General features: G+C 44.4%; 1 protein-coding gene across 1 annotated transcript in view; it reads left to right on the top strand.

The window, feature by feature from the left end:
- The first annotated feature begins 1,524 nt into the window (after nucleotides 1–1,524).
- The window catches only part of PPEF2 (protein phosphatase with EF-hand domain 2), a 40,976-nt gene continuing 25,120 nt past the window's right edge, over nucleotides 1,525–17,380 (top strand). The window contains exons 1-7 of the mRNA XM_007998923.3: nucleotides 1,525–1,850; nucleotides 7,145–7,257; nucleotides 11,511–11,638; nucleotides 11,793–11,850; nucleotides 13,693–13,868; nucleotides 15,490–15,604; nucleotides 16,611–16,657. Of these exons, the coding sequence (XP_007997114.3) occupies nucleotides 7,203–7,257; nucleotides 11,511–11,638; nucleotides 11,793–11,850; nucleotides 13,693–13,868; nucleotides 15,490–15,604; nucleotides 16,611–16,657 (579 nt within the window). The 5' untranslated portion in view covers nucleotides 1,525–1,850; nucleotides 7,145–7,202. The remainder of the gene's footprint in view (nucleotides 1,851–7,144; nucleotides 7,258–11,510; nucleotides 11,639–11,792; nucleotides 11,851–13,692; nucleotides 13,869–15,489; nucleotides 15,605–16,610; nucleotides 16,658–17,380) is intronic.

The following is a 17,380-nucleotide window of genomic DNA, read 5'->3' as shown; positions in this document are numbered from 1 at the left end:
GTATAATTTCTAGGTTAAAGGGTTTACATATTTTAAATATGTAATTTAATAAATTGAAATTAAAATTTAATTTAATTTCCAAAAAGTGAAACATTTTAATGATCCCAGAAATCGTATATGGAGAGGGTCCTTTTTCTCATACTCTCAGTAATACAGGATTTTATCAGTCTTTTAATCAACTTGGAGAAAGCATGTTAGCAGTCAACCACTAGCAAAAACTAAGCTGGGCGGGGCATGGTGGCTCACACCTGAAATCCCAGCACTTTGGGAGGCCAAGGCGGGCAGATCATGAGGTCAGGAGATGGAGACCATCCCGGCTAACATGGTGAAACCCCATCTCTACTAAAAATACAAAAAAATAGCCGGGTGTGGTGGCAGGCGCTTGTAGTCCCAGCTACTCGGGAGGCTGAGGCAGGAGAATGGTGTGAACCTGGGAGGCAGAGCTTGCAGTGAGCCGAGATTGCGCCACTGCACTCCAGCCTGGGCGACAGAGACTCCGTCTCAAAATAAATAAATAAATAAATAAACTAATGTGAAAATGTTAATATCAGAAAAAAGAGAATCTAATGCAAAAAGAATTTTAAAAGACAGAGTGGCAATCTTACATGGTTTAAATTTAATATCTAATTATATAGCTTCAAAACGTATAATGCAAAGACAAATACAAGGATAATTTACTAAATCTGTACTTGTTATAGAAATCTTCAAAATAACTCTTTCAAAGATGGACAGATCAGGAAGAATAAATAAAGATAAAGAGGATTTGAGTTAACAGAACTAACAAATTTAGGTCGGGTGTGGAGGCTCATGCCTGTAATCCCAGCACTTTGGGAGGCCAAGGCGGGTGGATCTCTTGAGGCCAGGAGTTCGAAATCAGCCTGGCCAACATGGAGAAACCCTGTCTCTACTAAAAATACAAAGATCAGCCAGGCGTGGCGGCGGGGGTGCCTGTAATCCCAGCTACTCGGGACGCTGAGGCATAAGAATTGCCTGAACCCAGGAGGCAGAGGTTACAGTGAGCTGAGATTGTGCCACTGCACTGCAGTCTGGCGACAGAGTAAGACTCTCTCAAATAATAACAATAATAATTAACAAACGTGACCTACTAGATATAGACAAGTAAACAGAGTATCACTTTCTTTGAGAATTTCCATGGTGCATTTAGTACCTACCGGAACACACACACAAGCATCTTAGATTAACTGAAAAAGTAAGTTGCCCAGGAATAGTGACTAACCACAGTTTAGGTTATATCCTAAGGAAAGTGTCCATAGAAAAGGCAGGATATTTCAAGCAGGCTTTGCAAACAGAAAAGCCAGTCACAACAAAGAATGCGTGGCTTCTGCTGAGGACTCCCCTTGGACTCAAGAGTCCCTAGGCCCCTGTGTCTTGTCAGCACTCTGCTATTTTGGGGCTAAGGAGCTCAGGCTTCTCAGATGTGGCCTGGGAAACACAGTCTTCTAATCCAGGAGAGTAAGAAGATTTAGGACTGACGTGGGTGCGGTTAGAGAAACCATCCGACTATGTAATCGCCCCCTTCAAATCCTCCTTGGAGGCCTGATCTGACTGACATCGGGGGATGCCTACTGCTTCAAGGCAGGAAGCCTGAATTTTCTTCCCTGTCACTGTGAATGCTTCGCCAGGGCTGTGAATGTCACCATTGCTTTTCAGGGAGAAAACATGCCAGACTAGGGCTGCACCTTCTTTATTGGCTCTGTAGGTCTAAAAGAAATCAGATCAGCCTGGGATCCCTCAGCCAACTCTGAAGACAGGATGGGGATCACGGCCGCACGTTAAAGAGATTTCTGCCTTGTTGTGTCTCATGGTAAATAAAAAACCCAGCAAAGAAGGTAAGAACTTTCTATCTAGCCTAAAGTAGAAATGAGTGAGACCAGGAGGGCGACAAACTTATGTTTTTACCTAGGAAGTAAATACAGAGTTGTTTTGGTGACAAAGGTCAAAGACAGCTCCTCTGTTATCTATCAACTCATTCAGATGGGGTCTTTGCTATCTGTGTGACGAGATCTTCAAGTGCTGGGTGACCATTCTGCCCTGGATTTCTTGGGCTCACTTAGTGGACAGATTAACACTTTTTTTTTTTTTTTCCTAAGAGACAGAGTCTCACTATGTTGCCCAGACTGGAGTGCAGTGGCTGTTCATAAGTGTGATCACAGCACACTACAGCCTCGAATTCCTGGGCTCAAGCAGTCTTCTCACTTCAGCCTCCTGAGAAGCTGGGACCCCAGGCATGCCAAACCACCACGCCCAGCTAATTTTTGTTTTTCATGATAATGTAAGGCATTGATGATGCTAAGTCAAATTCTAGAAGGAGAAGGGGCCTCACCCACTTTGGGTGGATGTGCTAATCACCTGGAGAGATGGCTTAGCTTGGGAAATCACCAGGGGGAGAAGACAGCTGGTGATTACCAAAGGTGCTGATTCAACAATCTCAGGCTCCCCCAAGCTCATTTTCCATGGCTGACCTTATGACATTTTCACGTTTTTAGTTTTTTTCCCTTGAGAATTATTCTACTTCCCCTTTCTATTCATTTCTCTCTCTTTTTTTTTTTCTTCTTGAGACAGAGTCTCACTCTGTTACCCAGGCTGGAGTGCAGTGGCGAAATCTTGGCTCACTACAACTTCCACCTCCCCAGTTCAAGAGATTCTCCTGCCTCAACCTCCTGAATAACGTAGCTGGGATTATAGGCACGTGCCACCATGCCCAGCTAATTTTTGTATTTTTAGTAGAGACAGGGTTTCACCATCTTAGCTAGGCTGGTCTCGAACTCCTGAGCTGAGGTGATCCACCGGCCTCAGCCTCCCAAAGTGCTGGAATTTCAGGTGTGAGACACTGCGCCTGGCCATTTTTCTTATTGATTTCTAGAATGTTCTCTGCTTGTCTGTAGATGACTCCATCTTCTCTTAAGCAGCCATATGTGATACCTAGTCAGAGCCACTTTCTAATTTTTCTTATGTGTAAAATTTTTAGAAAAATATTTATTGATTTTTAATTATAAAAGCTGTAATAGATGTATATAAGCTAAAAATGGAAATCTCTCACCCCACCTCATTCATCAGAGGTAATTACTGTTAATAGCTTGGTGTATAGTCTTTTATTTTTATATACTTACTGACTTTTTTTATACAGATGGTATCACACTAGACATGCTCTTACGGAATTTGCTTTCCTTCATGTAACAATGTATCTTGGGGCCGTTTTCACATGACTGCATATCGACTTGCCTTGTTCTTTGTCATAGTGGAATGCAGTTCTATTGTTTTTAAAGCATCATGATGTATTTTTTCGATTCTTTACTGATAATTACTTAAGGTGCTTTTTATTTGAGGAGAAGGACTTTAAGAGATTTTTGAGGATGTCATTTAAGAAAGTTCCTTATCTATGTTTTCATGACGATGACAAACATTTGAAAAGTACTCCTCATATATAACCTCATTTTACGCTCCTAACAACCCTGTAATGAAGTTACCATTATCCGTAAATAACAGAGAAACAGATGAGACCATGGAGCCCCAAGGCAGGGATCACATGTGCCTTTGTCGTTATAATGGTAACTGGGTACCCCTTTCCCCCTTCCACATGACATAGGAAAACATATCCTTTTTGTCCTTGGTGACAAAAGGTCACCAAGAGTTAGTTACAACTACCTGATGGAAGATTTCATTTCTTTCATCTCTTGTGGTTGTTCTAAATAGTTTATTGGTCCATGATAGATATCAACTTCCTTACTCTAGAGCAATGCTATATGTCTATCTCCAATCAATTCTTTGTAGGTCATCTTATTCTGCCACCATTTTTGAATTTATAAATTCATGAGAAAAAAGTTGCCTAAGGGCAAAAGAGGATTTATTTAACAAGAATCTTTGACCCAGCAATAATCACTATCCATCCCGCTGATTCATGTAGCATTGAAATAGTATGCCTTTTACTGCCTCCAAGAACATGTTTTTGATTGTTGATATTTAAAGATAAATATGATACCAGATTCAGTCCATCAATATATATTGAGGTTTTACTGTATACTAAGTACTTTAAATATATTATTTATGATCTTTGAAGATATATAGATGAGAAACCTGAGTCTCTGAGAGTTTAAGTGCCCAAAATTGAGTGAGAAGGTGAACAAAAATTCTCACCCACATCAAGCACTCTTAAATACACAACTTGGCTATGCAGTCAAGTTACCAATGTATCAAAGCAACTTGTGAGTCATTGACAAGCAGAATCATTGCTGAAGTCCCTTCTAGTTCTAAAACTGTGCAAATATTTAGGAGCAGTTTTGTTGGTTTGGACATGATGGCTTCTCACTTTACCCCAAACTCAGATTCTGGTTTCGTGACATCTCATAGAACTGGGAACCATCTGGCACACAAAAAGAGATCACAGTCTTTTTTCCTCTGGTTATTTATTCAAAATAAACTAGCCAACATAAGCAAGGTGAGACTTTAATTTTGATTTGCAAAGAAAAAGACAACAACTCTTTGATAATCCCCAATACCACAACCTTCAAAAATAGGGGAGGAGAGAGAGGTAGAAATGAGGTAGAGAAAAGAATAAAAGAAGTGGAATTCACTCTTGATGTTAAGTCAGTACATCTCACATTACCTCCTGAAGAAGAACTAGAGAAAGTGTCATCTTTGTTGTATAAAAAGAAATATAGCATAATGATCCCACTACACTTTGGATGTATATCCAAAGGAAGTGAAATCAGTATTTTGAAGAGACATCTGCATGCTCATGTTTATTGTAACGTTGTTCACAATAGCCAAGACATAGGATCAACCTATATTCCCATCAGTGGATGAATGGATGAAGAAAATGTAGTATATATGCACAATGGAATACTATTCAGCCACAAAAAGGATGAAATCCTGTTCTGTGTGACAATATGGGTGAACCTGGAGGACATTATGTTGAGTGAAATAAGCCAGGCACAGAAAGACAAATACTGCATGATCTCACTCATATGAGGGAGCTAAAAAGAGATCATGAAAGTTGAGCATAGAATAGTAGTTACTAGAGACTGGGGAAAATAGAAGGAAGCAGGAGATGGGAAAAGTTGGTTAACAGGTACAATGTTACAGTTAGATAGAAGGAATAAGTTCTGGCACTCCATGGCACAGTAGGGTGACTATAGCTAACAATAATGCATTGTATATTTCAAATAGTTAGAAGAGAGAATTTTGAATGTCCTCATAACAAAGAAATGATAAATGTTTAAGGTGATGGATATGCCAATTACCATGCTTTGATCACACAATGTATACATGTATCAGAATATCACATTGTATCCCATAAATATGTACAATTATTATGTGTCAGTAAAAAATAAGGCATAAAGTTTATTCAGTTAATATTTATGGAATCCTACTATATGTCAGACACTGTGCTAGATCCTGGGGTTAAAATGATGAATTTGCTTACAGTCTTTCTCTGAAGGAACTCACAGTCTAATAGTACAGAGATACGAGATTAAAGACTGTAGTATGGTATTGCAGTGATGGAAATGTGAACAACATATTCAGGAGCTCAGAGGAGGGGCATGTCAAGCTGGCTTCTTTAAGGAAGGTGATGCTTAAAGTGAGCCTTTAGGAATGAATAAAGTTAGCCAGCTTAAGAGAAGTGGGATAGAAAGAACATTCCAGGTAAGAGCAAAAACAGAGGTCATCGTAGTTAAAGTACAGAGTTTAAAGAAAGGGGAGAAGAGAGATGAGGCTTTTGGGGAAGATGTGTGTTTTTTTTTGTTGTTGTTGTTTTAGGCAGAGTCTTGCTCTATTGCCCAGGCTGGAGTGCAGTGGTTCCATATCGTGGCTCACTGCAACCTCTGCCTCCCAGGTTCAAGCCATTCTCCTGCCTCGGCCTCCCAAGTAGCTGGGATTACAAGTGTGCACCACCACACCTGGCTAATTTTTTTGTATTTTTAGTGGAGATGAGATTTCACCATGTTGGCCAGGCTAGTCTCAAGTGATCAGCCCACGCTGGCCTCCCAAAGTGCTGGGATTACAAACATGAGCCACTGCACCTGGCCTGGAAGATGGGTTCTATTTGGAGTCTGAGACACCCTAGTGAAAGTTCAGGGAGCTGAGTATGTGGGGCTGAAGTTGAGGGATCATCTGGCATGGAGACAGAGATCTAAGAGGTAGGAAGTGATAGCTGAAAATGTGAGAGTTAATGAAACCAGCCTGGGAGCATATACCAAGTAAGATCAACAGATATTTGAGACTAGAATGCAAATAAAAATCAACATTTAAGGGACAGACAGAGGAAAGTGAGCTCAAGAAGCAGAGAGAATAAGTAGTCAGAAAGATGGGAACAAACACAGGAGTTTGGTATCACAGAAGCTCAAGGTGTAGAATTGAAATAAAAGTGTGGCCTGGCCGGTCGCGGCGGCTCACACCTGTAATCCCAGCACTTTGGGAGGCCGAGGCGAGGCGAGCCGATCACGAGGTCAGGAAATCGAGACCATCCTGGCTAACACAGTGAAACCCCGTCTGTACTAAAAATACAAAAACGAAATTGGCCAGGAGGCTGAAGAGGGGAGAATGGCATGAACCCGGGAGGCAGAGCTCGCAGTGAGCCAAGATCGCCAGCCTGGGCGACAGAGAGAGACTCCATCTCAAAAAAAAAAAAGAAAGAAAGGTGTGGCCTATGGAGACAAATGGCCTTGGTGTTCTGGCAAGGTAACGACTGAAAAGATGAAGGCATTAGAGACATCAGGAAAGGCTTTGATCAACAGTAAGGATGAAAAGGGTGATTTTGAGGGGAAGTAAAGAGAAAATCTGTAGTCTGCCGTTGAGATAAGTCTGCATGAGAAGAGAAGAGAGGTTGGGTGACAGAGGAATATAGGAGGTCAAGGGAGGAGGAGGTGGCAGATGAATTGCTTTGAGAATGCGGAATAAGAGATTTCAGTATGTTTCTAGACTGAAAAGAAAAGGCAGTGGAAAGGGTGAAAACGGGAGACCTAGGGAATGACAAATGGAGGGAACTCTCAGGGGAGGAACGTCTTATGCACTGAGACTGGAGAGGTGGGGAGGATGATCTCACATGATTCATAGACAATTTGGCCCACCCGATTTAATACTCTGCCTGAATCTCCTATTACAGATTCTCTCTTCTTTTTGTCAGCAAACAGCTCACTGTCCTCTGGATCTGCTGCGTCCTGCAGGAGCATTGCGCTTCAACTATGGGAAGCGGCAGCTCCACCCGACATCATTCTGCTTTCCAGAATGCAGAGAGAAGTAAGTGTTTCCCACTTTCCAAACCAGCTGTGGGTACCACAAAGCCCTTATTGCATGGAGAGGGTTGGGGGTTCTCAGGGTAGAAGCAGAAAACCCTAACATTTCTCCTCAGGCTAACTCTTAGAGGTCAGCTTCTCCTTCTTGTGACATGCCCACCAAAATGTCCAGTTGAAGTATATTTGACAGAATTAAAATTTGCTCAGGGAGTTAGTGTTGTCCACTGGGGTTGATCCCAAACTACCCAAGTACAAATGAATGAAATAAGATTGGGCAAAGAGGGGATGAAACACATTCCAGGCAGAGGGTAGAGCATGTCCAAAGGTCATGAGGTGGGAAGAAGGAAGCATGAGCTCCCTCTAGTGGCTAATCTAACAATTTTTTTAAAACAATAGGCCAGGAGTTGTGGGTCACACCTGTAATCCCAGCCCTTTAGGAGTCTGAGATGAGAGAATCTCACTTGGGCCCAGGAGTTTGAAACTAGCCTGGGCAACAGAGCAAGATACCATCTCTTAAAAAAAAAAAAAAAAAAAAAATTTGAGACGGAGTCTTTCTCTGTTGCCCAGGCTGGAGTGCAGTGGCACGATCTCTACTCACTGCAACCTCCACCTCCTGGGTTCAAGCGATTCTCCTGCCTCAGCCTCCTGAGTAGCTGGGATTACAGGCACTCGCCACCACACCTGGCTAATTTTTGTGTTTTGTTTTTAATAGAGACGGGGTTTCACCATATTGACCAGGCTGATCTTGAACACCTGACCTCAGGTGATCCACCTGCCTCGGCCTCCCAAAGTGCTGGGGTTACAGGTGTGAACCACCATGCCCGACCTAAAAAAAATTTTTTTTTTTTTTGAGACCGAGTCTCCTTCTGTCGCCCAGGCTGGATTGCAATGGCACGATCTTAGCTTACTGCAACCTCCGCCTCCTGGGTTCAAGCAATTTTCCTGCCTCAGCTTCCCGAGGAGTTTGGATTACAGACGGGTGCCACCATGTCTGGCTAATTTTTTATATTTTTAGTAGCGGCAGGGCTTCACCATGTTGATCAGGCTGGTCTCGAACTCCTGACCTCAGGTGATCTGCCTGACTCGGCCTCCCAAAGTGCTGGGATTACAGGCACGAGCCACCACGCCCAGCAAAAAAAAAAAAAAATTTAATTAATTAGCTGGGTGTGGTGGTGAGCACCTGTAGTCCTAGATACTTGGGAGCCTGAGGTGGGAGGATTGCTTGAGCACAGGAGTTCAAGCCTGCAGTGAGCTATGATCATGTCACTGCACTCCAGCCTGGGTGACTGAGTGAAACCATTTCTAATATGGTAGGGATATAAACTTCGATATAAATTGCAAACATTTTTTCCCAGTTTGTCATTTGTTTGGACCAATTTTGGAATTAGCTTCAGTTCAGGATTTCCTTATCTTGTGAATAACATGAATTCAACCCACACACACCACAGGCTGAGACTTCCTATCTCACTGAGTTCTAGGCCAGCTCACCTCCTGCTACCACAGGGGCTGGTAGGCAGAGATTTATTAGATCGTGCAAGGTATAGAAACTTCCCCAGCTCCTGCCTTTTCACAGACAGTCCAATTACCACTCCCTGCCATGCACAGAACCCAAGAACTCACTCCCATCCCCATATGGGTGTTAAACCCCCAGCTCCTGAGACACGTGTGTTGCCAAGATTCCCCTGGGGCCTGCCTGACTTCAGTGCCTGTAACTGCCTTTGGTTATGGGTTCTGTCTTCATTTCTGGCACCCAGACATCTCCCTTCAATGCTTTTGATTTCAACTATCAGTTAAAAAGAAATTTAGCTTATTTTTGCAGCTTTTTTAATGTGTTGGAGTGTGAGGGAGTCCTACATCTGCGTAAGCATGCCGTTTCTTATTGGAAGTCGATATTAGGCTATTTTCCTTAAAGGAATGTCATAATTCATTAATTTTTTATTGGTTACCTTTTGGCAAGCTTATACTTCCATTAGAGAAAGGTACTTCTTCCTAAAGGCATCATTTTTTTCCCTTTAAATCAGTGTTGTATATAGAGACATAAATATTCTTGACAAGATGATAAAAATAAGAGGGTAACCATCAAAAAAATTCTCTGTTCTGTTTTTCTTAAATAATTTATCTGTTCTCCCACACCCTACTGTGCATTGCCTTGGTTCACAATTTTCTCACAGTGTTGTTACATGTAGAGTTTTTACAGCCCAGGTGTATTTGTAATTTGTACCCTAATAATTTAGTTTACACATGGCCCAAGTAAGAAGGGCCTATACATTTTTGCATTGTGCTATTAAAAATACATAATGGGTTAAATGATTTTAAAAGATCCAGAGCCCATCTCAATTAAAAGCAAGCCAGCTCCCCACCACACCCTACCAGATAGCCAACTGGGAGGAAGAAAAGAAGAGGGAGAATGAAAGGTGTTACCCACGTCTGCTGCCTGAGTAACCAAAGCAAGACTGAGCATATAATACGTATGTCTCATCATTGGCAACACTGGCCTTAAAATGCTCAGGGCAAGGCGTTAGTAGACAACATTGATGTCCCTGATCTTTCTCAGTGGTCCTTAACTTTAGCACAAGTAAGAATTAAGTACGGAGCTTGTTAAACCTTCAGATTCCTTCCTGGATTCCACCTGTAGAGATTCTGATGTTGCAGGTCCAGGGTGAGGTGTAGCAACCTGCATGTTTACCAGGAATCTCTAAAGAATCTGTGGCGCCAGCCCTGGACCTCTCATTCACTATTCTCTTGTGTGTGTGTGTGTGTGTGTGTGTGTGTGTCAGAGTCTCTAACCCAGGCTAGAGTGCAGTGGTGCAAACTCAGATCACTACAATCTCTGCCTCCCAGGTTCAAATGATTCTCCTGCCTCAGGCTCCCAAGTAGCTGGGATTACAGATGCCTGCACCATGCCCAGCTAATGTTTGTATTTTTAGTAGAGATGAGGTTTCACCGTGTTGGCCAGGTTGGTCTTGAACTCCTCACTTCAGGTGATCCACCAGCCTCAGCCTCCCAAAGTGCTGGGATTATAGGTATAAGCCACCGCGCCTGGCCTCATTCACTATTCTGAACATGGTTTTACATAAGTCAGTCAGTGGGGTTCAACCTCATCTCTTATTATTTAGCGAGTGCCTTTGAGAAATACTAGTAGTATGAATTTTGTTTCCATAGGAAATCAAGTTTAGCTTTGTTTAAGTTCCTCCCAGCTTCTGTTTTGCCACATCACCATCATCTTTCCTCTTAGGAAAATCAGCAAGAATTCTATTATCTCTCTAATGCAAACTAAATATATTAAATCAATCTGTCTACTATTTATGAGGTTGACCTGAGTCAGCCTGCAGGGTGTCTAATCCAGCTTTATCCACAAATAGTCCATTCATCACCAGCAACGTATCTAGGCCTTGGAGCTTAAAAAGAATCTAGTTATGTGGACAGCTGTTCCCTTCTCTGGCAACAATACTTGACCACAGGTCCTAAACCTTATATAAAGAACAAAACTCTACACCCTAACCTGCCCTACCTGGTCACCTGGCACAGGTCCTGGCAAAAATGAGAGGCCCAGTGGCCATGTGGGGGACTGCATGGTCAGTGCTGTCTATCTTATGATGGGGGTGCTTAAAGCCTGCAGGGATGTCACGGAACTGGGGGTGGCAAGCATGGGAGCTGGGAAATGCTTGCTGCCCCCTGACATAGTAGGATGCATTCATTTGCGTATCTATCTATTGCTTGTTTTTCCCAGTCTTCATCTGGTCCCGCCCCTTTTCCAGATGAGGACATTGAGGCCCTGGATGACTTGCCTGAAACCACAGAGCTTGTCAGGGCAGTTCTAGGTCTAGAACCCAGGTGTCCTGACATCCAGTCTATTGTCACAATATCAAAATGTCCACCCCATCCCCGCATTATAACCTGTCAGGGATGCTGCATCCTTGCAGGAGAGTTTACATCTCCTTCTCAGAATCCTGGCAGTCCTACCTTTTCATCCCTACACAGAAATGTTTTCATCAAGACATGGGAATTCTAATAAACCTACAGTGATATTAGTATAACCATCAGGCAGGAATGAAGGGGAGGGGCTGCAAATGGGGAAAAACACTATTACCAGCAGAAAGGGAGATACTTCTTATGGGCCTCAATGGGTAGTGCTTCCGCTCCATCTTGTCCTCACATATGCACTGGGAGAGGGCTGAGCAGCTTCCTCTCCCTACCCCCAAACCCCTGGCCCAGGGAGTCCCAGCTCACAGGCTTGCTTCTCCATTGGTGTTGTAGCCTTCAAGGCAGCAGCCCTGATCCAGAGATGGTACCGGCGCTACGTGGCCCGCCTGGAGATGAGGCGGCGTTGCACCTGGAGCATCTTCCAATCTATAGAATATGCTGGGCAGCAAGACCAAGTCAAGGTACAATGAGATGTGGGATGGAGCCACCTCCTGCTCTGCCTTTCAGCCCTTGGGCAGCAGGGCTTGGTTGCTCCGAAGGTGAGGCCAACCGGACCACTTGTGGGTTCTCTTTTCCCTCACCTCTAAAGCCGCGTCTCCTTGGCTTCTTCTGCAGCTCCATGACTTCTTCAGCTATCTCATGGATCACTTTATCCCCAGCAGCCACAACGAGAGTGAGTATGAACTGCCACATGTCATGTCCTCCTGTCCCAAGGCCACAGATTGCAGGGTGAGGGGGGGATGCCCAGGGAGTGAAACCATGAATCTGATGACAGCCAGGGAACAAGCAAGGGGCTGACAAGTAAGAGGCAGGCTGGGGTTTCATGCCGGGTTCTCCTAAACACACACCTGGAGAGAAGAGTTTGAGTGCAAGGAGTTCATTTATTAAGTTCAAGAAACTCTGGGGGTGGGAGGGAGTGAGGAAGGGATTCAGGAAAGGAATGGCAGCCAGTCCAACAACTCAGTTGGGGAGTTATTACCTGGGAAATAGTGCAAAACACAAGCCTCAGAATTATCCCCGCTGCAGGCAGAGGGAACTGGAATTTTTCTGTGTCAACTCCAGGGAATCATTGGTTGAAAGCAGCTGGGGAGGTGAGAGGGAAGAATAGGAGGCTTTTTCTTTTCTTTTCTTTTTCTTTTTGAGACAAGGAGTCTCGCTCTGTCACCTAGGCTGGAGTGCAGTGGCATGATCTTGGCTCACTGCAACCTCTACCTCCTAGGTTCAAGTGATTGAACTTCAGACACCTGAGTAGCTGGGACTACAGGTGTGCGCCAACACACCTGGCTAATTTTTAGTATGTGTAGTAGAGACAGGGTTTCACCATGTTAACCAGACTGGTCTTGAACTCCTGGCCTCAAGCGATCCACCTGCCTCGGCCTCCCAAAGTGCTGGTGTTACAAGCGTGAACCTCTGGGCCCAGCCAGGAGGTTGTTAATTCCATAGCATTTCTGGCCTGCCACCCGGATCCAGGAAATATGCCCTCAGTCTAGAGACGCAGATGCTGGCAGCTGGAAGCTGCTGGAAGGCACTGCCAGGTCTGATGCACCTGTTGCACTCACTAAATGCAATATAAATGCTTGTGAATGATTTTTCCACCCTGGCTTTCCCCTTTCCTTTTGCTTGCAAATCCAGGTCCCTACATGTCTGTACTCTCTAAGTCTGACAAATCTTGATCTTTTAGAATAAAAGTAGAAAGCATTGGCCGGGCGCGGTGGCTCAAGCCTGTAATCCCAGCACTTTGGGAGGCCGAGACGGGCGGATCACGAGGTCAGGAGATCAAGACCATCCTGGCTAACACGGTGAAACCCCGTCTCTACTAAAAAAATACAAAAAACTAGCGGGGCGAGGTGGCGGGCACCTGTAGTCCCAGCTACTCAGGAGGCTGAGGCAGGAGAATGGCGTAAACCCGGGAGGCGGAGCTTGCAGTGAGCTGAGATCCGGCCACTGCACTCCAGCCTGGGCGACAGAGCGAGACTCCGTCTCAAAAAAGAAAAGAAAAGAAAGCATGACTTTTTCCTCCTGCCCATACTAGTCTGTTGTCACTTTCTCCTTCCTTTTTCCTCTTCTGTGCTAGAGCTGAAGCTGAAGCCAGATTAACCGTGTCCTACTTCAACAGCCCAGGGAAGGCCTTTTTTTTTTTTTTTTTTTTTTTTTTTGAGACAGGGTCTCACTCCATCGCCCAGGGTGGAGTGCAGTGGTGTCATCTCAGCTCACTGAAACCTCTGCGTCCCAGGCTTAAGTGATCCTCCCAGCTCAGCCTCTTGAGTAGCTGGACCTACAGGTGTGCAACACCATGGCTGGCTAAATTTTAAAAATTTTTTTGTAGAGACAGTTTCCCTATGTTGCCTAGGCTGTTCTCAAACTCCTGGGCTCAAGCAATCCTCCCTCCTCAGCCCCGCAAAGTTCTGGGATTAGAGGTGTGAGCCACCGTGCCCAGCCAAGGACTATTCTATAGTGCCCGCAGACTGCATGATCAGATGATCATAAGCTGATCCACCTTTTCTATCGGGACTAGGGGAATTCCTGACCCGCATGTTCACTGAGGACAGATTCGCCCAGGACTCTGAGATGGAGAAATGCAGTGACTATGAGTCCATAGAGGTACCCGACAGTTACACGGGGCCACGCCTCTCCTTCCCGCTCCTGCCTGACCATGCAACTGCCCTGATAGAAGCATTCAGACTGAAACAAGTAAGCTCACCTGGGGAACTTGGGTCAGAACCAACTCCATGAAATGTGTAAAGGGAGACCAAACCCAGCACAGAAAGAATGGCCCCAGATTTAGGATGTTCATGTCATGTGTCCACTAGAGAGATTCTACCCCTGCTGTGCTTAGCCAGGACCTTGCAGTCAATTAGCCAGTTCTGACGACTGACAGCTTTTCTTCCTAATAGCATAATCTCTCATTGTTCATTCATCTACATAACTACTGAGCACTGCTTTGTGCCCCACACTGCTCTGGGCTCTGAGGATACAGCAGTGAACAAAACAGATAAAATCTCTGCCCTGCTGGGGCTGGCAATCCATCGGGGAGGCAGACAATGAACAATAAATAAGACAATTATGCTGTATATTAGAAGGTGATGAGAGCTATGGAAAAGAACAAACTAAGTTGTGGGTGGAAGAAATAGCAGTTCTATAGAGTTGTCTGGGAAGGTGATTTCTGAGCAAAGGTCTAAGGTGGTGAGGAATGCGCGGGTGAAGGAACATTCCAGGCAGAGGGAGGAACACATGGAAAATCCCTGAAGCAGAAACTTGCCTGGACTATTCAAGAACCTCAGGAGGCCACTGTGGCTGGAGAAGAGGGAGCCAGGAGAAGAGTAATGGAGGTGAGGGGGGTGGACTTTTATTCTTCTGAAAAAGACAGGGAGACAGCAGACATAGGAATGACATAATCTGACTTGTTTTTTTGTTTTGTTTTGTTTTCTTGAGACGGAGTCTCGCTCTGTAGCCAGTCTGGAGTGTAGTGGTGCAATATCAGTTCACTGTAACCTCCGCCTCCTGGGTTCAAGCGACTCTCCTGCTTCAGCCTCCCAAGTAGCTGGGACTACAGGTGCCCGCCACCATGCCCATCTAATATTTTTATATTTTTAGTAGAGATGGAGTTTCACTGTGTTAGCCAGGATGGTCTTGACCTCCTGACCTCGTGATCTCCCCACTTCGGCCTCCCAAAATGCTGGGATTACAGGCGTGAGCCACCGCCCCTGGCCCTGACTTGTTTTTTAAAATAATCATTCTGGTTGCTGTGTTAAGACAATGTAGGTGGCCAGGGCCAAAGCAGGGAGACCAGTCAAGAGACTACTGCAATGGTCCAGGCAAAAGACGATAGTAGCTTGGAACTCTGATGGTAGGGTAGAGGTGGCGAGAGATAGTCAGCTTCTGGCTCTATGTCAGAATTCAATCCTTCCCCTCTTCCACATGAATGTAACTCATTGCAGGAGGAGCTGAGTTGATACATTCCAGTAATGACAGGATCAATCAGTACCATCAACACACCTGTACTTAGTCATACTTACTGAGACAATCACATGGTCCTCCCATGCTAAAGGCAAGGAAGGGTTTAATAGAGTAGACAGGAAAGAGAAAAGTAGCTCAATATTTGCAGAAGGAACAAGTGGGGATGATGAAAAGCAGAAACAAGGGCAGAAGTTGGGTAAAAAAGGAAGAATCTGTGCATAGTCCCAGGAGCAGTTTACTGGGGTTACTTTTGGGGTCTTGGGTGATTGGGGTTGTTAAGCAGTAAAGGTAAGGACCATTTTCCCTCACGAATATCAGTGTGGTTTTCTTCCCTCCCTCCGCTTCCTCCCAGTAGCAGCTCCATGCTCGCTACGTCTTGAACCTTTTGTATGAAACCAAGAAACATCTGGTGCAGCTGCCAAACATCAACCGGGTCTCAACCTGTTACAGCGAGGAGATCACAGTGTGTGGTAAGAGCCAGTCAGAAACGGCTTTCCATGCTAGACACAAACAAGAACGCTCTACCTGTGTGGGGATGCAAGAGGAGTGGCTGCAGGGAGATGTGATGATAAGCCAAGTTTAACCCCTTCAGATTCATGATTTGCATATTCACTCCACATTTACTTAAAGAAGAGGTGATGGTGCAGTGAAGGGGACCACGGAGCTCAGGGCCCAGCCTCTGCTTTATTTTCCCAAGCAATTCATATTGACTCAAACGCATGTTCTTCATTCAAAACAAAATCTCTGCAAATAGCCAGACCCTCCTTGTTAGAAGATGGTTTATTTAATGGTACTTGAGAAAGCCCCAATGACTAGCAAATTATTCTTCCCATCCACAAACATTCCTCTCCTGGAAAGAAGTCCTGTTAATGACTGTTTTCCCCATCTTATGTTTCCAGTGATTTTTAACATCCACTGTAGACTGACATGCCACACCTTAACCTAGTGGAGGGAGGCTCCAGTACACGAGGGATTGTAACTGGCACTGCTAGGGGCACCTGCAGCCTGCAGATAGGTCTTGCTTGCCTTGCAATGTTCATAAACTTTTAAAAATGGTATTTCAACATTTGAAATTTGTAGGATTTTATATTAAGATCTAGATTTTGCTTTAAAAGTCTTCTGAAAAATCTTCTAACACTGGCTCATAAGTGTGTAGCTGCTTCCTATTTTAACATGGACAAAATCTCTCCAGTTCTTATCTAGGTTTGCAACCCTGCATTGTTCTGTCCCATCTTTGCTTCAATAAAAATGTAGCTCATTTACTATTTACAATAATCAGGCAGAAAAAATATTATGCCTTCAATACTATCTCTGCAATAAGGATAAATTATATTTATCCTTATCTTACATATGGAAAACTTAGTAACTGTAGGGTTTTGTTGTCAGATTCTTCTGGGTATTTTCTTTCTTATAGTAAAAATTAGAAGCACTGGTAAGGAACAATCAGAACTGATACTCTTTTTCTATCTTTGTTAGGAGACTTACATGGCCAATTGGATGACTTAATATTTATATTTTATAAGGTATGAATATTCAAATTAAGTTGCTTTCTTGCTCTGAAGCTTAATTTAGAAGCTCAAATTCAGTATCAGTTGAAGAAATGCTTAAATATTACTTGAATTTTTAAAATATTATTTTTTATTTTTACTTTTATTTTTGAGATGGGGGCCTCACTCTGTCACCTAGGCTGGAGTGCAGTGGTGAGATCTAGGCTCACTGCAACCTCTGCCTCCCAGGTTCAAGCAATCCTCCCACCTCAGCCTCCTGAGTAGCTGGGACAACTAGTGCAGGCCACCATGTCTTTATTTATTTATTTATTTATTTATTTATTTATTTATTTATTTTTCTTTTTCAAACCCTTGTGTCGAGGGCTGACTTTCAGTAGATCACAGCGAGGGAGCTGCTCTGCTCATTACGAAATCCCGACCCAGAAGCAGGTCATCTACGAATGGTTTAATGTCAGGTTCCCCACGAATGTGCCTTGCGTGTTGGGCGAGGGGGCTGCTGCCTTTCCCGCCGCACCCGGTTTCCCAGGAGGAGGGACTCTCCAGACCGGCCGCGGGTCCCTGTGCGCTTGCGGGGCTGAACTGCCCGCCGGCCGGGAGGGCGGGAGACCGGCTATCCCAGGCCATTGGGAGACCGGCTATCCGAGGCCAATAGAGGCTCCGAGGCCAACTGAGGCCCCGCAGCGCTGCCCTATGGTTCCGCCTGGGCGGGATTCTGACTTAGAGCCATTCAGTCAAAAT

Source organism: Chlorocebus sabaeus, chromosome 7 (assembly GCF_047675955.1).
Source record: "Chlorocebus sabaeus isolate Y175 chromosome 7, mChlSab1.0.hap1, whole genome shotgun sequence".
Lineage (NCBI taxonomy): Eukaryota > Metazoa > Chordata > Mammalia > Primates > Cercopithecidae > Chlorocebus > Chlorocebus sabaeus.
Note: the sequence above shows the minus strand (reverse complement) of the source record. Positions and strands in the feature narration are given on the sequence as shown.